Source organism: Amblyraja radiata, chromosome 5, assembly GCF_010909765.2.
Source record: "Amblyraja radiata isolate CabotCenter1 chromosome 5, sAmbRad1.1.pri, whole genome shotgun sequence".
NCBI classification, from domain to species: Eukaryota; Metazoa; Chordata; class Chondrichthyes; order Rajiformes; family Rajidae; genus Amblyraja; species Amblyraja radiata.
This window is the reverse complement of record NC_045960.1, coordinates 30,976,567-30,998,541: the sequence shown is the minus strand read 5'-3', so window position 1 is coordinate 30,998,541 and position 21,975 is coordinate 30,976,567. Positions and strand designations below refer to the sequence as shown.

Sequence of the window (21,975 nt, the reverse complement as noted above, 5' to 3'; positions counted from 1 at the left end):
AGATGGAAATTTTACGAAATAGAGGTGATTCGTGGTTTTCACAATCTCCAGAGCTGGCGTTGAGGCTGAAAGAGCAGGTAGCCGAGACGGTCAACATATAAGGCAAAGGAAACACAAAGCACAGGCAGCGATCTGCTGGCAGATCTCAGTGCAACATCTCGTTTTGTTTACCACTGAAATGCGGGTGGTGCTGAATAAAATGCTTGTGAGAATATTTCAGTGTGCTACTGCACTGCATCACCCAGAAAGGTTAGCATTGGAGCATGTCCTGGAGGAGGTGGAGGTGGAGCCTAATCTGAGCTGCACCAGGTAATTATTTAAGTGGATTAAATGACCCCTTTGCTGCGTGTTGCTGCAGGGATGCTTGCCAGTGATGTCTCGTTGCTGCCTCAGACCGCAGGGAAAAATGCTGCTCCTGCCTTTTGCTAAGTTGGTGTGACACACTTGCAGAGAAGACTGCTGTAGAATGTTGGAGTGGTCTGTGCTCACCCTGGCCTGCCATTGTACACACACACACAAAGCAAGGCATGCTCCTTTCTGTCTGCAAGTGAAAGGTGTGTCGGTACCAGCAGGCACAGGGTATTTCTCGCACAGTCTGTCCTGTATAAGATCCCTCCACAATCCTTCCCAACACTGGAAAACCCACTGATGCGAGTAAAAGGATTGCGGGCAAAGATAAACGTCTGGCACAAAGGCTTGAGATGGACAGAGAGCCAGCCGATGGGGAGAAACGTCCATAATGGCTGCAGTAGGCTTCCACTGTTTTACAGCCATACTGCCCCTGTACAATGTTCGGCCAAGAAGTCTTGAGAACATATTCAGATGGATAAATTTACCTTGGATTTCCTGGATATTATCATGGTAGGAAAAGGCATGTCCTGGATAAAGGAATCTACTATTGTCCTCCTATAATGGTAGGACAATAATATTTAAGTGAATCGCCCAGCTCATAATTCAGGCAACTCATCCTCCCCACAGAAAATGTGTCTCCACATTAAGGGATCCAATTTCTGTTGCAGCTTTGCTAACTGCTTGGACCAAGTTCAAATCCCACCTCATCTCTTTGCATTCAGTTTGCAACGAGTTCCCAATGTCAATTAAAGGGAAGATGAAGTTCTTTGTAGAACGAGGATGAAGAGATTAAGAGCCCAGCTGCTTCTTTGATAGTGTTTGGCAGAGGCATGTCACTTTCTCCTCCAGGTCTGGCCTCTCTGCGGCTCTCTTTTTGCCCCACTGCCCTCCATGGTTTGATAGAGCCCAACCCGTTTATGAAGGTGACCCACCTAACACAATCTAGAGGAAGGGTTCTGACCCAAAGCGTCACCTATCCATGTCCTCCAGAGATGTGGCCTGACCCACTGAGTTAGTCCAGTACTATGTGTTCTACACAATTCCTTCCAGCATTTGAAGTTCCTTGCATCTTCATGAAGCACAGGTTGGGCAGGGTAGTGGCTTGGAGGACAATCTGGGATGTGGTAGACTTACTGGGGACTGGAGGATTTGGACTTTATGACTTGGAAAGACAAATAAAGTTCATCTCCAAGGTAGGAGGGAGGGTGAGAAGGTCAGCAATGAGACATTTGGAAGAGACATTAGGGCTGAAACGTAAGATGAGTTATTACTCAGGGGTGACTGGGAACATTTGGTCTGGGTAATTGCAATTCACACTCAGCCTAGTTTGATCTGGCGAAATAACTTCAGAAATCAATGAAGAGTTTAGAAGAATGAGGAGGGACGTCATTGAACCACCCAGTTTAGTGAAAGGCTTGGATAGAGTGGATGTGGAGAGGATGTTTCCACTAGTGGGAGAGTCTAGGACTAGATGTCGTAGCCTCAGAATTAAAGGATGTTCTTTTAATAAGGAGATGAGGAGAAATGTCTTTAGTCAGAGGGTGGCGAATCTGTGGAATTCATTGCCACAGACGGCTGTGGAGGTCAAGTCAAGAGATATTTTTAAGGCAGAGATAGATAGATTCTTGATTAGTACAGGTGTCAGAGGTTATGGGGAGAAGGCAGGAGAATGGGATTAGGAGGGAGGGATAGATCAGCTGTGATTGAATAGTGGAATAGACTTCATGGGCCGAATGGCCTACTTCTAATTCCTATCACTTATGACCTTTTGACTTTGTCCTTTCCTCTCCAATCTTCCCTGATAGTGTCTCGTTTGTTTCTGTGCCTGTATAATGCGTCTCTCAAACTGGGGTCTTAAAGTAATTTACAGCCTGGTCTAATGGAAGGCCATCGAGCTGAAGCACATAAGTGTTTTGCACAGTACAGGTTCTCTCTGACATGCTGAGTATTTCCAGCATCTGTACTATCGCAACGTTTAAGAAACATTTAGACAGGTACATAGATAGGACAGGTTTAAACGGGATATGGGCCAAACGCAGGCAGGTGGGTCTAGCATTGATACGGCATGTCGGCTGATGTGGGCAAGTTGGGCCGAAGGGCCTGTTTCCACACTATATGATTCTATGAAGCTATGTAGATTTTTTTTTTTTTGCTTTAGCGACATGGGCATTGGTTATGAAAACACACCCGGAGCCATGATTTAGAATTGCTCAGGATTCTAACCATGGTAGGTTGAGATAGGAGTGGGATAGGTGGTGTGGTTGCTGTTTGCAGGTTTTCAAATGTGACCGGGGCCTGCTGCTGGATTCTTGAGGTGCATTGCAGTTCAAAAGCAGTTTCAACCATTATATCCCAGGCATAGTCTTCTGATGGGTGGGTGTTTGGAATGAATAGGGGAATGCGTGTGAGGAACTGAATGTGGGAAATGGGACAACACTGAAATCACTGATTCAAAGGGTACTAAGACGAGACAATGTATTAAATTTCAGTAAGTTAGCGAGGCACAGCAAAGAGAACGGTGTGGGAAAATAAAACAAGTAGACTCTGGAGAGATTTGTAATTGTTTTGAATGATTAAATATATAATCTGTTGTGCTATAATGCTGGGAACTATATTCTGCACTCTGTATTTTTCCCATCACTCTACCTATTGTACTTGATTGTACTTGTGTATAGTATTATCTGATTTGACTGGATAGCATGCAAAACAAAACATTTCACGGTACCTTGGTACTCGTGACAATAATACACCTAAACCTAAATATATATATATATATTATCTGCTATGTTTCAAAATTAAGCGCAAATGTAATATAGATGGGAAAATTATTATGCAGCATTGAACTATTTTTAACCTGTTTTAGTTTAGAGATACAACATGGAAATAAGCTCTTTGACCTACTGAATCCACACCAACCATCGATCACCAGTTCACACACTAGTTCTATGTTATCCCACTTTCGCATCCACTCCCTACACAGTCGGGGCAACTTACAGACGCCAAATAAACTCCTGCATCTTTGGTATGTGGGAGGATACCGGAGCACCCGGATAAAACCCATACGGTCACAAGGAGAACATGCAAACTCCACACAGACAGCACCCGAGGTCAGGATCAAACCAGGGTCTCTGGCGCTGTGGGGCAGAAGCTCTACCACCTATGGCTGGTGTGACTAGGATCGTTGGGTAATTATTTTTAGCTAATCGAGGGATGGCTTCTGATTTGGTTGTTGATTCTGATTATGTTTGTTATGTTTTGGAGAACGTGAGATCTGAACCTACCACCATGCTTTGTCATTTACATACACGTCAGATACACACTTTCCCACACTTGGGCGCTTTCTCACACCTCTTGACTACGTCACTTTCCCACACTTTGCGGACAGGTTAGACACTTTATCACATCTCAGGGGCACATTGGCACTTTCCCATCACATTAGCACAAGAGACCAATGGAATTATTTTCAATATGTAATAGCTTTATTTAAGATAGTTTGTAAACAATCATAAATGTTGCTATAAGATGTATCAAATGCTGTTGACATGTTTCGTTGTTTATTTAAAGACTTTAAGGTCAGGTTTAAACCTTTGAAAGTCATGAGGTAAAGGTTTGGTGCAGGGTAGTAGATTAAAATTCCACTCATTCTATTGGTCTTTGCTGATTTTTGTTTAGTTTAGTTTATAGATACAGCGCGGAAACAGGCCCTTCGGCCCACCGGGTCCGTGCTGACCAATGATCCCTGCACATTAACACTATCCTACACCCACTAGGGACAATTTTTAGATTTACCAAATCAATTAACCTGTACATCTTTGGAGTGTAGGGGGAAACCGAAGATCTCAGAGAAAACCCATGCAGGTCACGGGGAGAGCGTACAAGCAGCACTCATAGTCGGGATCGAACCCAGGTCTCTGGCGCTGCAAGCGCTGTAAGGCAGCAACTCTACTGCTGTGCCATCGTGCCACACTTTGCAATCTATCGCAGTTCTATTGTGATATAATTTATTGTTTTGAGATAATAGTATAAGACAATATTTTGTTTGGAAACTACAATTGGATGTTGTCTAGGAAAGCAAATGAAAAATACTCTGGAAATATTTGACTGGATTGTTGTCATGCAGCTTCTTGCTGGTTGGCTGTACGGTGAGCAGCAGTGGAGGCAAGACCACCCAAGTTGTTCATTTTACAGTGTGTCATGTAGAGAGGGTCTACTCAGCTGGCTGTAGATCTGTTACGTTGCACTCGTAACATTACCCTTGCACAAATTGTGGCTTTCAGGAGGAAAGTGTGTGTGCGTATGTGTGGGGCGGGGGTGGGGGTGGGGGTGGGGGGGGGGGGGTGGGGGGGGGATTTAAATGCTTAAAATAAAATGTATTAACCTGTCAGATAATTTGCAGTATAAAGCATAATCTATGATCTATGCTGTTGGTCATTAATTTTTACCACAAGAATGTGTCACTAAAAAGATCAGTTTTCAATTGATATCCGGTGACATTGGTCATTACTGGAAGCATTTTTAGATGGTTGGGGAACAGTCATGGTGATTGCGTATTAAAAAAAGTTTGTTTTGTAAGAATGTCGTGGGAGAAAATTTAATTGGAGAGAAAGTTTAGGCACAACTTAATAGATGTTAAAAGCTAGCCATAATAATAAATTTAAAAACAGAAATACTATTTACACAAAGAAGTCACTAAGAATTGATATCCAGTGACATTGATTGACTGCTAACACTCATTGCCTATACTTTACTAAATTGTGAAGTGCCCACAGGAGGTATAAGGTGGGAGGTACACAAAAATGCTGGAGAAACTCAGCAGGTGCAGCAGCATCTATGGAGCGAAGGAGATAGGCAACGTTTCGGGCCGAAACGTTGCCTATCTCCTCCGCTCCATAGATGCTGCTGCACCCGCTGAGTTTCTCCAGCATTTTTGTGTACCTTCGATTTTCCAGCATCTGCAGTTCCTTCTTAAACAGGTATAAGGTGGGAGATCTTTAAGAACAGTACTTGACATTTGCTCATTATTTTTTTCAACAAGGGGTTAAATAATGAGAAACAAATTATTTTCCAAACAATAAACTGAATTTATCAAAACCAATCATTAATTTTCCATATCAAAGCCTGTGCCTGTCTAATCTGTTTCTTTATGATTTATTTGCAAAAATAGTATTTCTGTTTTTAAATTTATTGTGGATAGTTTCATCTTATAATACCTATTACATTGTGCCTAAACTTTCTCTCCATTTCAATTATCTCCCATAACATTCTTACAAAACAAACTTTTTTTAAAAAATGTTTAATCACAGTGACTGTTCCCCAACCATCTAAAATTGTTTCCAGTAAAATAAAATTAGTCACACAACGTGCGCATAAAAAAAAGATCAAAAATAATAAACTTGCTTCTCCCCTCCCCCTCACCCTTACGCGAAAAGCACAATGCGTCCTCTGGGCCCCACAGGACTCAGCGCATCCTGCACCCTGCCTGCACCTTCCATGTTATTGCGCAACAGTGCAGACTGAAATTCATCTGGAAATGTATAGGAATGATCACACTATAGAGACTATATTTAGCCCGCTCAGTGGCAAGCTGCGTATAGATGACTTTACTTGTGCGATTCAAACAGGTCACCAGTTAAATGGTGTATCAGTGTTCTACAGATAGATTAACTCAGTTTTCTACTGCTTTCTCTCTGGCACGTCCTGAGTCTGAAATGTTTGCATTGTCTGCTGCAGCTGCAAGAAGTAAGGATACAGCTGGGAGACTCTGGAATGCCCAGTTTCTTTTAACATTAAAGTGAAAAAGCACACAGCAATGGGAGAGGGCTGGCACGTCACTTGTGCCCAATGTTACCCACAACAGGATGCATTAACATACAGAAAGGAACTGCGCATGCGGCTATATACCAAAAATATACCACAAAGTGCTGGAGTAACTCAGCGGGTCAGGCAGCATCTCCAGAGGAAAAAGATGGGTGACGTTTCGGGTTGGATGGGTGATGTTTCAGATGTCTGAAGAAGTGGCCCGACCCGAAACGTCGACCATCCTTTATCTCCAGAGATGCTGCCTGACCCGCTGAGTTACTCCAACACTTTGCGTCTATCTAGGGTGAATCCCATACACATTGCACAGAGGTGATAACACCATCTCTCAGGAAGCTGTACCACGAACAAATATATTTTGCGACATACTTATGAGCAATTAAGTTATTGGCTTTAAAGGTAGAGATTGATGGGGATAGAGCAATATGGGACTTCTGTGGGGATTGGTGGAAGGACCACTAGAAATAAATATGGTGGGGTGATAGACCGAGTAGGTCACTGAAGATCGGTGTCAGGATCACTGGAGATCAGTGTGGGGGATAGATTGAGAGGATCACTGGAGATCTAGTGTGGTGCAGCGGTAGAGTTGCTGCCTCACAATGCTAGAGACCCGGGTTCGATCCTGAATACGGTTGCTGTCTGTATAGAGTTTGTACATTCTCCCTGTGACCATGTGGGTTTTCTCTGGGTGCTCCAGTTTCCTCCCACACTCCAAAGACGGCCAAGTTCGTATGTTATTTGAGTTTGGTAAAAATTGTAAATTGTCCTTAATGTGTAGAATAGTGCTAGTGTACGATGTGATCGCTGGTCAGCATGAACTCGATGGCCTGAAGGGCCTGCACCGTATCTCCAAATTAAAGTTCAAAACCATTTGTGTAGGAAAGAACTGCAGATGCTGGTTCACACCATAGATAGACACAAAATGCTGGATTAACAGCAAATCTGGAGAAAAGGAATAGGAAAAGAAAAGGAAAATATTCACTTTCTCCAGAGATGCTGCCTGGCCCACTGAGTTAAAACCATTTGGCCAGGTTTGTGGTTTGGACAGGGATAAGGGCCAAATGCAGGCAAATGGGACTTGCTAAAGAAGACACATTAGCTCAGCAGGGAAGCGTTGTGGCCCAGAGCTAGATTCTATACATGACTTTTTAAGGAAAGTGCAGTATTTCCTGTGATTAACTGCTCAGGCACAAGGAATGATCTATGAGTAAACTCGGCACAATTACAGAAAATTCCTCCTATTCGCTTACAACAAAAAACAGTGGTGAGGCACTGTTTAGAGGGATATGGGCCAAACGCAGGTAGGTGGGACTAGCATTGACGGGAACATGTTGGTCAGTGTGGGCGTTGAGCCGAAGGGCCTATTTCCACTGTAAGACTCGATGACTAGTGAGCTTCGCTCGGAGGAAACCTGTGCTGGATGCCAGGAATTAGCAAGGGGCGCCTCCTCCGCCCTGGGGCTATCCGGTCTCCTGCAAGCAGTCTCAGCAAGTCCCATCCGCGCAAATTACCTCGGTGCCTGTAGTACCGGAACAGGAGGGAGAACAGGCGCCGCCAGACTTGGTGACACTCAAGTGGCCAACGCACCTCAGCTGCTGCTAATACAACTTCCCTTTAAGTTAGAATAATTACAACCCGCTGGCACTTCGGAAATGTTGTTTTAAAGAAAAGTAAATAGTATATAGGGTGTGACATGTTGCTATGCGGAGGTCAAGTACATATGTTGCGCGAGTTCCGCTTTTAACCGTGTGATAAAGCAAACAGCCCCTTGCGTTGTGGAATTTATGGCCGACGTACAGTGATAAGTTATCTATACCTATTAACGTGTAATTCAGGGCGGTATATATTGAAGGACATTCCACTGAGTAGTCTCTGTCAGCTCCCAGTAGGTTGGAATGCGGCCGCCCGCCAGCGAGTGGAGGTGACGATGAGAAATATCGCAGAAAAGGCTTCATTCACAGGTTAGATATCTCTCGCTGCTGAGAGGGTGGATTGGATTCCTGTAGCGTTAAGACTGCGTCGGCGTGAAAGACGACCTTGAACAGTCCGCGTTATGCATTAGCGGTGGGCTCGGTAGGAAACACAGGTCAATTTCCACCGCGCTCGACCTGCGACCGGCCAGTGCGGTCATCAGATGGTCATTTCACCGGCGTTGTATGGCAATTCAGCAGGAAGCGAGTGACATCTAACGAAGGGCCCGGAAGGTCACATCGATAGCCAATGTTGTAAAACACTTAAGACGCTGTACAAGAGAGGGGGGTGTTTATTTAGACCAGGTGTGATTTGCAAATAGCTCAGACAAAAGAGTGCTGGAGGAACACAGCGAGTCAGGCGACATCTCCGGAAGGAATGGACAGACGACGTATTTGGTCGAGACCCTTCTTCAGAAACGTCGCCTATCCATTCCCTCCAGAGATGCTAGCGTCTGACCCGCTTAATTTCTCCAGCACTACGTGTTTTGTTCAAGATTTAATCATCAGGCGTTCCTGGTGTCTCAGACACTGGGCTGCTGGTTTCTTTGCATTCATCATATATGTTGAACAAAAAATGCTTCGTCCAAAAAATTGACATTTTTGTGACTTAAGTTGTCAACATTTGGAACCAATGCAGGATGGAGACGTTCTGTCTCCCTATTAATAATAATAATAATGGATGGGATTTATATAGCGCCTTTCTAATACTCAAGGCGGTTTACATCGCATTATTCATTCACTCCTCAGTTACACTCGGTGGTGGTAAGCTACTTCTGTAGCCACAGCTGCCCTGGGGCAGACTGACAAACACCAAGTTAATGTGACCACTATCACTGATTTACCTAGGTTCTTAATGTGTAGATGGAGGTGAATTAATTTTAATGTCAATCGTCGTTCAGTCAATCATTCGGTACATTTAACTGATGCTGATGAGTTGACTGGCAATAGTGAGTGTTTGACGGCACTGGGTCTGTACTCGCTGGGGTTTGGAGGGAGGGGGGGAGGAACCTCATTGAAACTTACGAATAGTGAAAGGTCTGAATAGAATGGATGTGGAGAAGATGTTTCCACTAGTGAGAGAGTCTAGGACCAGTGGCCATACCCTCAGATTAAAGGACGTGCCTTTGGAAAGGAGATAAGGAGGCATTTCTTTAGTCAGAGGGTGGTAAATCTGTGGAATCCATTGCCATGCCACAGAAGGCTGTGGAAACCAAGTCATTGGATATTTTTAAGGCGGAGAATGACAGATTCTTGATAGTACGGGCATCAGGGGTTCTGGGGAGAGGGTATGAGAATGGGGTTAGGAGGAAGAGATAGATCAGCCATGATTGAATGGTGGAGTACACTTGATAGGCCGAATGGCCCGATTCTGCTCCTTTAATTTATGAAGTCCAGGCCGCTAATGACTGGGCAATGTTGCATATATTAACTTAAAGACCACGGGCAGTGGGTTTGACAAGAGCGGCAGAAGGCCCTCGGTCTTTGCTGGAGCCGTGGCGCCCAAAGATGTGGCGCCTGTGACAGGTCTGTGCTACCCTGGCGACAAATGATGCTTTGGACAAACGAACTCCCACGCTAAAAAAGGGGACGATGCAGTAATCAGTCATGCTTTACTACCCGGTTTAGGAAACAGCAAATGGCCAGCCACTTCTATATTATTGATGAGAAATAGTTTCCTCTTATGACACTGAATTCTCCCACTATGACTGCCTGCGCCATGGCGCATCCCGCACATTGATGCGAGTTCTGTTTTAAATCTGGTGAAAGTGACATGACTGAACGAAGTTTCCAGAATTAAAGTGGCAAGGACCCCAACACCTGCCTCTGCAACTCGCAAATGCCCCGATGTCTTACAAATCTGCCCGAGCCGTTTTCGCCGCCGATGGACACACAACGCTGGTGTAATTCAGCGGGTCAGGCAGCATCTCTAGAGAGAAAAGGGCATAGGTGACGGTTCGGGTCGAGACCCTTCATCATACTGAGTATCAGGGGAGGGGGAAACTAGAGAGAGGTATGGGAAGGTACAGAACAAAGCAAAGCCTGCGTCGATGACTGGGGGGGAAAGCGGAGCCCACAAAGGTCCATTGTTGGCTGGAGACGAGGTGACCATAAAGGGATACCCTCGGGTGAAATTAGCAAGAAGTCTGGGGTGGGGGAGGGACAGGGAGAGTGGGAATGCAAGGGGTTATTTGGAAGTTAGGCCAGGGAAGTGGGAGATGAGCAGGTGGGGGTGTGGGGGGACGGGGTGATATTCCCAGGGGTCTGTCACACACAGGTCGATGGTTTTGTTGCTACTGGCAGCTGTTGCAAGAGTATGACGCTCGAGTTGAGGGCGAGTGTTATTGGCAGTCTGACTCACAGCGGCTCGGACCGCCCAGTACCGCTACATCATGGCTCACATACCAACGCCCCCGGTCAACTCTCCTGCCAGCATATATATATACGTGGGTCTACCACAAATATCCGTCAGTCGGCAATCTCTCTCACACGCTGAGAAAGGATTATACACAAGTAGTTCAGGGGAAACTCAAAAATCCAATCTCTCAGTCTAATAAAGCGACCGGCTTTTTAGCATGACTGTTAAATCCAGCTCCTCGGCATCTATCTTGACGTACTCCAAAATGCGAGGTGTGGTCGCGATACTCACCGGTAATATTGCCTTTTAATCAAGTTTGCTGGTTCTTTTATGCTTCGTGTCAAGCAAAAAGTTGCAGAGGTGTTCAAAGTTACCAGAGTATATTCTTGCCTAAAATTCGCTGTTCTCTAACTTTGTAAATTGGCAAATGACTGTAAAATTGTAAATGACCATTTATTTTCGGAAGTAAGATGCAGAAAGTTTGAGTTGATCGGGTTTTGTAACTTTTTTCAAGCAGCCTTGCTAAAAGTCAGTCTTAAGTATTTTTTTTTTTTTTTTGCGCAGCTTTTATGAAGCAAAAGCGAATGGGACTGAACGATCTCATCCAGAAACTAGCAGCCTCTCACTCCTACGCTTGCAAACAGTAAGTCACGTTTTTGTCCTCCTCTCGCCGACCACTTGTTGCATGCACTAACGGCGGGCACTGTGTGCAGGAGTTGTCGGCAGCTGATAGCTGACTTGAGGCGGTGGCAGCGTTAGTGGGGAAAGGAGGGAGGTTCGAGCGGGTGGCTGGGGGTTTGGTCTGAAAAAGAGTCCGTTTCCCAGTCAGAAGCGAGCACCTGGGCCCGCACACAATAGCGCGCCTGTCCGCACCGAGACATCCCCGGCTATAATCTCCCTGGGCTGAAGCAAGGCTTTGTTCTTGCTGAAATCCTACTCGCTGGTCGTGCTTGGAGCTCGGAGTTTGCGGCCGGCTCGGGAGCCGGCTGGCCGTCGGTTCAGCCAGTTTACTGACTTTCCCCCCCTAAATTGTGTCTTTGATACAGCTCAGAAGCGCCAGCTATGTTACACGTTAGTCCGAAGGAGACCGAAACGAATGGAAACAGCCCGCCTTCCCCCCCGGTGAGTTGAACCCATGTCGAGGATCTGATTCCGTTTTTGTCCGTGGCTCTTCCCAGGAGCAGAGTTTAACTCTTCCTGTGATCTGATTTCTCCTCCAGCCCAGCCCAACAACAGCGCAGATAAACCTGGGGCCGTCTTCCAACCCTCAGTAAGTATTAGTGGAGTCTATTTCAACGAGTAATCAATTGAGTTTATTTCAATCGCTTGCCTTTCAATCGCCTGCCTTTACTAATGACTTTTATTTTCCTTCTCTTCAGAGCCAAACCAAGTGACTTCAACTTTCTGAAAGTCATCGGCAAAGGAAGTTTTGGAAAGGTTTGTAATCAGCATTTTTGTTGTTATTAAAAAAAGCGATTTGAACAACTGCACTGTAAAATGGTCTATTTGTTTAGCCTCGTTTTTTTTGTTGCAAATGCATTTCCCTGATATTCCGGCTTTCCCTTCCATAGGTCCTACTGGCCAAACACAGGGCTGACGACCAGTTTTACGCAGTAAAAGTCTTGCAGAAAAAAGCCATACTGAAGAAAAAGGAGGTAATAACCGCTGCAGCTCAGGAGATATTATTTTGCGCTGGCTGCTGAAATGGGGCTTCGAAGGGATTGAGACGGGCACACAGGCTAACTGCAGCTTACATGGACAATGCTTATGCTTGACATAAGGAATTGCAGATGTTGAAATCTTGAGCAAAAAACCCCACAAAGTGCTGGAGTAACTGGGCGAGTCAGGCTGCATCTCTGCAGGATATAGACATAAGTGCTGGATTAACTCGGAGGTCAGACTGCATCTTTGGAGAAAAAAGGATGGGTAATGCTTCGGATGGAAACCCTTCTTTAGCCTGAAAGTAATGGGTTGGGAGGTAGGAAAAGTCCAGTACAAATCAGGGCCGGCAGCAGATGCCCAAGGAAGGGTGGAGGCCATAATGGCCCATTGTTGGCTGGGGAAGACGTGCAGGACATAGGTGATGTTTTTGGTTGGGACCCCTCTTCAGACTGAATGAAGAGGAGGGGAGGGGGAGGGGGAGGGGTACTGGAAGGAGAGTGGATGGCGGGACTGAGCAAGGCAAATGACAATTGGATCACAAAGGGAATCTGTGTAGGAAAGAATTGCAGATGCTGATTTACACTAAAGATAGACAGAAATGTTGGAGTAAGTCAGTGGGTCAGGCAGCATCTCTGGAGAAAAGGAATAGGTGGTGTTTCGGCTCGAGACCCTTCATCAGACTGATTGGGAGACTGATTGATTTGAGCTTGGCCGCTCATTCTTCTGTTTCTTTGTGTCTATTTAAGGAAAAACACATCATGTCAGAGCGCAACGTGCTGCTGAAGAACGTGAAACACCCTTTCTTGGTCGGCCTCCACTACTCCTTCCAGACAGCTGACAAGCTCTACTTTGTCCTCGACTACATCAATGGAGGCGAGGTAAGCCGCCCAGGACTGGCTACAAGGCGAGATATACCATTCCAAGTACCAGCCATCCCTGTCGCAAAGACAGGGTGAGGGGAAGGTGTGAGATTTACTAAGGGATGTGGAGGACACCATTTGTTCAATTCGGTTTAGTTTATTGTCACGTGTACTGAGGTACAGTGAAAAGCTTTTGTAGTTTCTTTCCGTTGACTGGTGCTAACCAGTCAGCAGAAAGACAATATATGATTACCATCGATCCTTTTACAGTGTACAGATACATGATAAGGGAATAACGTTTAGTACAAGGTAAAACCAGCAAAGTCCAATCAATGATAGTCCGAGGGTCACCAATGAGGTAGATAGTAGTTCAGCACTGCTCTCTAATTGTGTAGGATGATTCAGTTGCCTGATAACAACAATTTGGGATCAGTAACTCCAATTATCTAAGAAATGTTACATCTATAAGTGGGCAAGGGGTGGGGTAACATTTCCTCTTATTGTCTATATTCCACTGGGAGGGCAGCTGGATTGTTTTTCCATCCATGTATATTTATTTATTGCTCTTCTTTCTCTAGTTGTTTTATCACCTGCAACGTGAGCGTTGCTTCCTGGAACCTCGTGCCAGATTTTATGCTGCTGAGATTGCCAGTGCTCTGGGATACCTGCACTCCCTCAACATTGTTTACAGGTTGGTAAAGACTCTGCCTTAGGATAGCAGCCCTGCATGCAGAACAATTTGACCCGTGCCCTTTAAATGCTTTGTGCTAGCACGTCTGTGAAACACCAGGGTTTTGGTGGCCTCATGTTTTAAACATTGATATTATTCAACTCACTGAGTTATAAGATTTTGTGTTCGTTCGGATGTTAAGGTAGAACAGTATAGGACAGCACAGGAACAGGCCCTTTGGCCCACAATGTCCGTGCCAAACATGATGCCAAATTAAAGTAATCTCCTCTGCCTGTAGGTGATCCAAATCCCTCCATTCCATGCACATCCATGTGCCTAAAAGCGAATAGTACAAGGATAGGAATGACAGAGCTATTTTACAGTCCCAGCTGCAGCCGTCTCCATTTCGGTCGTCCGCGATCCGATGTCCCTCTCCACGCCTGGCCCTCTTCAGCCCTTGTTGAATGGGGATGAGAGGGAAAGATCAATCGCCCATGATTGGATGGTGGAGTAGACTTGATGGGCCAAATGGCCCACCTCTGCTCCTATGACTTAGGAACATGGACAGGAAAGGTTGAGAGGGATATGGGCCAAATGTTGGAAAGGGATTATTTTAGATGAAGCATTTCGGTCAACATGCATGTTGGGCTGTAGGGCCTTTTGTGCCTCTATGACTCTTAAATGCCACTGTGGTATCCACACACCACCACCCTGAGTGTATTCCAAGTACCCACTACCCATAAAAAAAACATGCTGTGCACATCTTTAAACTTTTCCCCCATCACTTTAAAACAATGCCCTTGAGTCTTTAACATTTCCCCCTGGGAAAAAAAGGTTTTGAATGTCTACCCTATCTCTGGATGTTGATGTGAATGGATTGTAAGCATCTCTTTTCATGTGTTTTATTCTGCAGAGATTTGAAGCCTGAGAATATCTTACTTGATCGCCATGGCCACATTGTTCTAACTGATTTTGGCCTATGTAAAGAGAACATTGAATCAAATGACACAACATGCACTTTCTGTGGCACACCAGAGGTAGGTGTAACATGAGACATTTTTATGGGTTCTTTTCTTTGCTACCCCAACTCTCATTTTTGTTTCAGGTGACATTTTGAGTCAGTAACGTGTTTAGCGTCCACTTACTGCCACCATTGCAGAGCTTGTGACGAAAGGGGAGGAGGGTGGTGGTGGTGGTGGTGTGGGGGGGGGGGGGGGGGGGGGAGGGAGGAGAGAGAGTGTACAATATAAGAAGAAAGATTAGTATGTTGCCATTAAGCCCCTGGCCCCTCTTACGGCTGTAGTTTAAAAAACAAAAAAATCCCAGTTGTGGTCAAGATCAGAGCTGAACTAGCCGTATTGATTTAGTTTGCGGTTTTCCTTTGCTGTCAAATGTGGGTCTCCCCTGGTTTTGAGGAAAGATCTGATACAGTAGTATTAACAGCTGTGTACACACGCCAGCCTACACACATTTGCTGTATTAGTTTCTGTTGGTATCATGTAGCAGGGGCTGCAGAACTAGGAACCAACATGGAATCAAAGCTCTTTAAAGTGGCTCTTTTTAACTAAACGTGAAAGCATTAACCAGCACATGGGCAGCAAAGTGGTCCAGTGGTAGAGACCCAGAACAATCCTGACTGTGGGTGCTGTCTGTGCAGAGTTTGTACGTTCCCCCAGTGGCCATGTGGGTTTGCTCCAGTTTCTTCCCACATTCCCAAGACGTGCAAGTTTGAAGGTAAATTGGCTCCTGCAAATTGTCCCTAGTGCGTAGGATGCGAAAGTGGGATATCATAAAACTGGTGTACGGGTGATCGATGTTCAGCATGGACTCAGTGGGCCGAAGGGCCTGTTTCCATACTGCATCTCTAAACTAAACATGGTTAGAGAAGATTTGTCTGTCTTTATAGTGATTAATTTGTTTATTCTTTCTCTTTGTAAAACAAAACAAGTCATTTAATGTTGCCTTTTCCTTTCTTATCTTCCAGTACTTGGCTCCTGAGGTTTTGCACAAGCAGCCCTATGACCGAACAGTTGACTGGTGGTGTCTGGGTGCCGTTCTCTATGAGATGTTGTATGGATTGGTAAGTCTCATGAGTGCATTATTAACCAACAACAAAAACGCTTCGTTCATTTAGACATTTTGGATTATTATAAATTAATAACGTTTGCTCTCTGCTTTGACGCAGCCTCCATTCTACAGCAGGAACACGGCTGAAATGTACGACAATATTCTGAACAAACCACTTCTGTTGAAACCGAACATCTCCAATGCGGCCAGAGATTTGCTGGAGGGCTTGCTGCAAAAAGACCGGACAAAGCGAATGGGTGCAAAGGAAGACTTTGTAAGTAAACCATTGTTTCTTTTGGGTTTTGGGATTAAGGGAAGGATTTTTGTGATGAAAATCCGTTTGTTGTTTACACCCGGATTACTCTATATTCCTTTTACTTTACATGATCTGATTATGCTCATCCTGAATTATATCAAAATAAACATACTAGAAAATTTCAGGAATCAAATTTTAAACCGTACCAGTTGTGCTCCAACATTTTAAATACCTGACATTGGAACTAGGTAGCTTTAGACAATCAAAAGTTTCTTCTGTTGAAGCTCTTTGGGCTTGACTGTATTGTACTCTTTCTACAGATGGACATCAAGGCTCACATCTTCTTTTCTCCAATAAACTGGGTTGACCTCAATGCTAAGAAATTGACGCCTCCATTTAACCCCAATGTGGTAAGTTTCTAGCTGCTCTCTGAAATGCCTCATAATAATAGAAACATAGGTGCAGGAGTAGGCCATTCGGCCCTTTGAGCCAGCACCACCATTCAATATGATCATGGCTGATCAGTACCCCGTTCCTGCTTACTCCCCTGGATTCTGTTAGTCCTAAGAGTTACATCTAACTCTCTCTTGAATACATCTTGAATAGATATGTACAGTATGATTCTTGATTAGCACGGTGTCAGGGGTTGTGGGGAGAAGGCAGGAGAATGGGGTTGAGAGGGAAAGATAGATCAGCCATGATTGAATGGTGGAGTCGACTTGATGGGCCAAATAGCTTAATATTCTGCCCCAATAACTTATGAACTTATGATTTACACAAATAAATCAGATTGAGTTTGTAATTTCCTTTTTAAATGTGAGGAATTATTTAAAGAATAAATGCCGGCATTGTAATTTTATTTTCTGTAAATTATTATTATTCCAGAGTGGACCTTCTGACCTGCAGCACTTTGACCCAGAGTTCACAGAGGAACCTGTTCCAAACTCAATTGGCCGATCCCCTGATGCTGCTCTGATCACTGCTAGTGTTAAGGAAGCTTCGGAAGCTTTTCTGGGATTTTCCTATGCTCCACCCATTGACTCCTTCCTGTAGTGAATCGTCAAAATGAGTTATCTGATGGTGGTTTACCTCAGCTGAGATCTCTTTTGGATTTACTGCGAAATGGGACTTATCGGGAAGGAAAATTGCGCATACCATTGGCAGCTGCCTGGCCTTCAATTCCATTTCTGAGGCAATGATGGAAGTCTTCAAGGAACACTGGTCGCCAGGTGTGTCGGGGAGAAGGCACTGCTGTGGCGCTGTGTGGCTGCACACTGGAAGAAAGTCCATCTATCAAAAGGGACGCAATAAGAACCTGCTATCATCCCATTATTTCAAGATTCTTCATTTCCACCTGACTTGAATAAGGGTGATGGTTGTCCGAAGACTGTTGGTCCCGCGACATGTGCCTTTTGCAATGAGCAAGGTTGCAGGCATTGGATTGGTCACGTTCAAGTGTTATCCCACAACATGCGGAAATGTCAACACCGCTGGACGTTTGGTTTTGGTAACAGCCGATGAACTTAATATTCGTTCTTTGGTTTAAACTTTGACTTTGGGAGATTTTGTTCGATGCAGCAGGGACTAGGAAGATGAGTTAAATTGTAGATATTATTCCACTAACTTAATCGCTCTTCCTTTCTCCCCGAAGTACATTAAAGAAAACCACATGTGCAAGCAAACGGGAGGCATGCATGCACAGACACATACTCTCGCACATGAACACGTGCACATACACGTGTGTGTGTGTGAGCACACGGGCACATATGCAGATACTAATGGAACATGTACACACATGCACAATCTGAAATGATTCACTATGTTATGCTTGAATCATTGCTGCTAAAGGTAGAATTATGAATTTTGTTTCTAGGACCAAAATGCCCTAAATAAATGTGGAGTCTTGTCTTATAACTTCCAACTGACTTGTGTGTGCTAGAAATCCCATTTGTGCATAAATTATTTTTTTTTTGTGTTCATTGCATTCCAGGTTTAAATGGTTGTCTCATTTCAGCTGCGCATATGTAAAGAAATCTGTTGCTGCACTAGTTTTAATGTGTATATTTAAGACATTACCAATAATGTAAATGGTTTTACTGTATAATAGACTATAATTTTAATTTGGTTTGAAATGTACACATTCCTGAACTAAAGTTGCGTTTGCAATAAAGTAAAACTATTTAAAGAATGTTATTCCCCAGTTTTGTCATGAAGTGTAATTACTGTTTAAAGTTTCAATGCACTCATAATGCTTTATTCAAACAATAGTCCGAAGCAAGTTGGTTAGATATGCTCATGGCTAACTAATTCACATATTCCCAAGGTAACCATCATGTTTAATGCACTTGAATACTTTCCGTGCTTTAGAAGGCCACTTTTATTTTTGCTCTCCACCAATCTATCATTTGTTAGGAGAAGAGTTTTGGATGTGAATATGTGGGAAAGATTTTGACATTGCACAAAAGCAGTTTGAACCCTTGCTGTAATTAAATGAAATTGTCTAGATGATTTACAGAGACATTACTTCACATATCATTAGAAATATTGTTTGGTCAGAGGGCAGTGAGTCTATTAAATTCATTGACACAGAATGCTGTGGAGGCTGTCAATAGACATTTTTAAGGCAGAGATTGCTAGATTCTTAATTAGTAAGGGTGGCAGTGGTTACGGTAAGAGGGCAGGAGAATGAGGTTAAGAGGGAAGGATAGACCAACCATGAATGAATGGCGGAGTAGACTTGATGGGCCGAATGGCTTAATTCTGCTTCTATCACATGAACTTTCAAGGGGAAACTAAAGATTTTGTATTTAAGGGGATGTGGAGTGGTTTGAGGAAGGAATGCTAGTGCTAAGATGGTTGATAATACGGCCTTGGAGGTACAAAGAATGAATTAGAGTGATGCAGCGTGGAAACAGGCTCTTCGGCCCACACCAGCCAACATGTCCCAGCTACACCTATCCTACCTACCCGCATTTGGTCCATATCCCTCCAAATCTGTCCGATCCATGTACCTGTCTAACTGTTTCTTAAATGTTGGAATAGTCTCAGCCTCACCTACCTCCTCTGACAGCTTGTTCCATACATCCACCACCCTTTGTGTGGAAAAAGTTACCCCTCAGATTCCTATGAAATCTTCTTTCTCCACCTTAAACCTATGTCCTCTGGTCCCTGATTCACCTACACTAGGCAAAGGACTGCATCTACCCGATGTATTCCTCTCATGATTTTATACATTTTATGGAGGTGCATTAAAAGCTTTAGCCACTACCAATGATGAACACAACACCACTGAAGTTTGCAATAATAAAACCAGTGGTTCACACCGCTTCTTTGAGGGAGGAAATGTGCTGTCATGCGCTCTGGCCCATGACTCCAGATGCAATGATGTGATTGATTCACAATGAGAACAGCAAGCAACTCAGTTCAGGGACAGATAGGGACGAGTGAAAGTGCAGAGCTTGTTAGCAGTGTCCATTCCCAGAAAATGAATAATTCAACAATTACCCCAAGATTCAATTTATTCTGCGATCTAAGAAAGTACAAGATGAAATAAATGACCTTAATGATTTAAGAAACTTGATAGGTTTTATGGAATAATAGTCATGCAGCGTGGAACCAGGCCCTTTAGCTCAATTTGCCCACACTGACCAACTACACTAGTCCCACCTGCCTGCATTCGGCCCACTAAACCTTTCGTATCCACGTACCTGTCTAAATGTTTCTTAAACAATGCAATAGTACTTGCCTCAATTACCTCCTCAGGAAGTTCGTTCCATACACCCACCAACCTTTGTGCAAAAAAGTGACCCCTAAGTTCCTATTAAATCTTTCACCCCCCTGCCCCCTCCCCTCACCTTAAACCTTAAACTCTTGTTCTCGATTCCCTTACTCTAGGCAAGAGACTCGGGGACAGATACGGACAGTTTTCAGTTTCAGTGGGACTGTTTGCTTCAACCAAATGTTAAAACTGGAGAAATTAAGAGGACAGACTCAAGGAAATTTCCAATTTAAGGAAGAATATTGTTATATTACGTTAATGAGAGCTGGCCCTTTGGAATATTTACTTTCCAGGTGCACGAAGTTGTACAGCCATGTCGATCCACGTGGGAGTAGATGTGCTTATCTCAGCAATAATGAATACCCTCAGAGATATTGAGTTATGTTGTCTAGTGTTGGTGCTTCCTGCTAATATCAACCAAAATATTGCAAACACAAAAATAAAGTTGTGATCACAACCTTCAAGTGACTGCCAATGTGTTAAAAGCAGCATCTCGTAGTACTTCAGAATAGTGGAATAGCAAAATAGAAATATCAGTGTAAACAAAGTCACTCAGGAAGAGAATAGTAGGAAATTGGGAGTGTGCGTAGGATGGCTGGAATTTTTGAATTCCTTTGTGGTCTCACTTTACATAAAAGTCCAGTCTTCAGATTTATTTACTGAGCATATTTGGAACCAGTGATAAACATTGCAATGAACCAGATTCCACAATGCCGTCTTTGATCAGCCCAACTGGTTGTAGACTAATAAATGTACCTTTATTAACCTTTGGTTTAAGAGCTTCTATACTATTGGGTTAACATGTCACATGACACATGGTCTGATCATTGGATAATCCACTGGTATATCAAACATCTTTAATCAAAACAATGAGGAGAAACCTGTAAAAGCCTCCAGTTAATTAATAGTCTCCACAGTTTAAATGTCGATTTACAACCAATATCAGATGATTTGTCTGATCATCTTTTCTATGGATCTATTTCTCCTTGAATCATAGTTGTGTAAGCATCACTTATAACACATATGGCCGATCATAAATAATGAGATTCTATTGGCAGCGGTAGAATTGCTGAGTTTTCGCGCCAGAGACCCAGGTTCGATCCTGACTACCGGTACTGCCTGTACGGAGTTTGTACATTCTCCCTGGGACTGCTTGGGTTTTGTCCAAGTGCTCCGGTTTTCTACCACACTCCAAAGCCGTGCACGTTTGTAGGTTAATTGGCTTTGGTAAAAAAAAAAGGAAATTGCCCCTAGTGTTAGTAGACAGGGATCGCTGGTCGGCACGGACTCGATGGGCCAAAGGGCCTGTTTCCACGCTGCATCTCCAAACTGAACTAAACAAAACTATTGGTATAGATGTTCGCTCGGAGAATGGTGGGTGCCGAGAGGGCACTGCAGAAGGTGGTGGTGAAGGCAGATACAATAGTGCCATTTAAGAGGATTTTTGGATATGCAGGGAATGGAAGGATGTAGGCAAAGGAGATTAGTTTAACTTGGCATCATGTTTGGCACGGACATTATGGGCTGAAGGGTCTGTCCTTCCATTGTACTACTCCTTGTTCTATGATTTAGTTGCCCTTGGGCAGACTTAGGAGAAACCTTTTACTTCATGTAAGTGCACCGAGCTCTGGACTCACAGATGGCACCAGAGTGAATTCTATTGCTAAAGCATATGAAAATGTTACCGTGCAGATAAAGTGTCACAAAACATAAGAATACTCTGAAATGTATGGTTTTGGATAATCACATGGAGAGCAATGCCCAAGAAGTATTTAAAGGCAAGAACATATGTGAAAGGGGGAGAGGGGGGGGGGGGGGGAGAAAGAGCTAGTAAGATAGGATGACATAAAGTGAAGTGGAAGGAGGCCACAGAAGGCTGTGGAGGCCAAGTCAGGGATATTTTTAAGGCAGCGATAGATAGAATTTTGATTAATACAGATGTCAGAGGTTATGAGAAGGCCAGAGAATGGGATTAGGAGGGAGAGATAGATCAGCCATGATTGATTGGCGGAGTAGACTTTATGCGCCGAATGGCCCAATTCTACTCCTATCCCTTATGACCATATACCCTTCTGACCTTATGAGGCATGTGTGACATACCTTTGGACCAGTACAAACCTTTGGGCTGAATGGCCTATTTCTGTGTCTAAAATCTCAAAACCTCTGCAATATGTATTCTGGTGTG

The 21,975-nt window shown here is 44.0% G+C and overlaps 1 protein-coding gene across 3 annotated transcripts in view; it reads left to right on the top strand.

Moving 5' to 3' along the window:
* sgk1 (serum/glucocorticoid regulated kinase 1) overlaps positions 1–18,205 on the top strand; it is a 94,119-nt gene extending 75,914 nt beyond the window's left edge. Inside the window, exons 1-13 of one of the 3 annotated variants that reach the window (XM_033020932.1) lie at positions 8,026–8,129; positions 11,062–11,140; positions 11,544–11,619; positions 11,718–11,767; positions 11,877–11,934; positions 12,069–12,152; positions 12,906–13,037; positions 13,598–13,710; positions 14,603–14,726; positions 15,674–15,769; positions 15,875–16,030; positions 16,333–16,422; positions 16,898–18,205. In XM_033020932.1, the coding sequence (XP_032876823.1) occupies positions 8,096–8,129; positions 11,062–11,140; positions 11,544–11,619; positions 11,718–11,767; positions 11,877–11,934; positions 12,069–12,152; positions 12,906–13,037; positions 13,598–13,710; positions 14,603–14,726; positions 15,674–15,769; positions 15,875–16,030; positions 16,333–16,422; positions 16,898–17,065 (1,260 nt within the window). In that variant the 5' untranslated portion in view covers positions 8,026–8,095 and the 3' untranslated portion in view covers positions 17,066–18,205. Of the gene's footprint in view, positions 1–8,025; positions 8,130–10,521; positions 10,791–11,061; positions 11,141–11,543; positions 11,620–11,717; positions 11,768–11,876; positions 11,935–12,068; positions 12,153–12,905; positions 13,038–13,597; positions 13,711–14,602; positions 14,727–15,673; positions 15,770–15,874; positions 16,031–16,332; positions 16,423–16,897 lie in introns of those variants that run through there. The other 2 variants (XM_033020931.1, XM_033020930.1) reach the window with 2 other exon arrangements.
* The last annotated feature ends 3,770 nt before the right edge of the window (positions 18,206–21,975 follow it).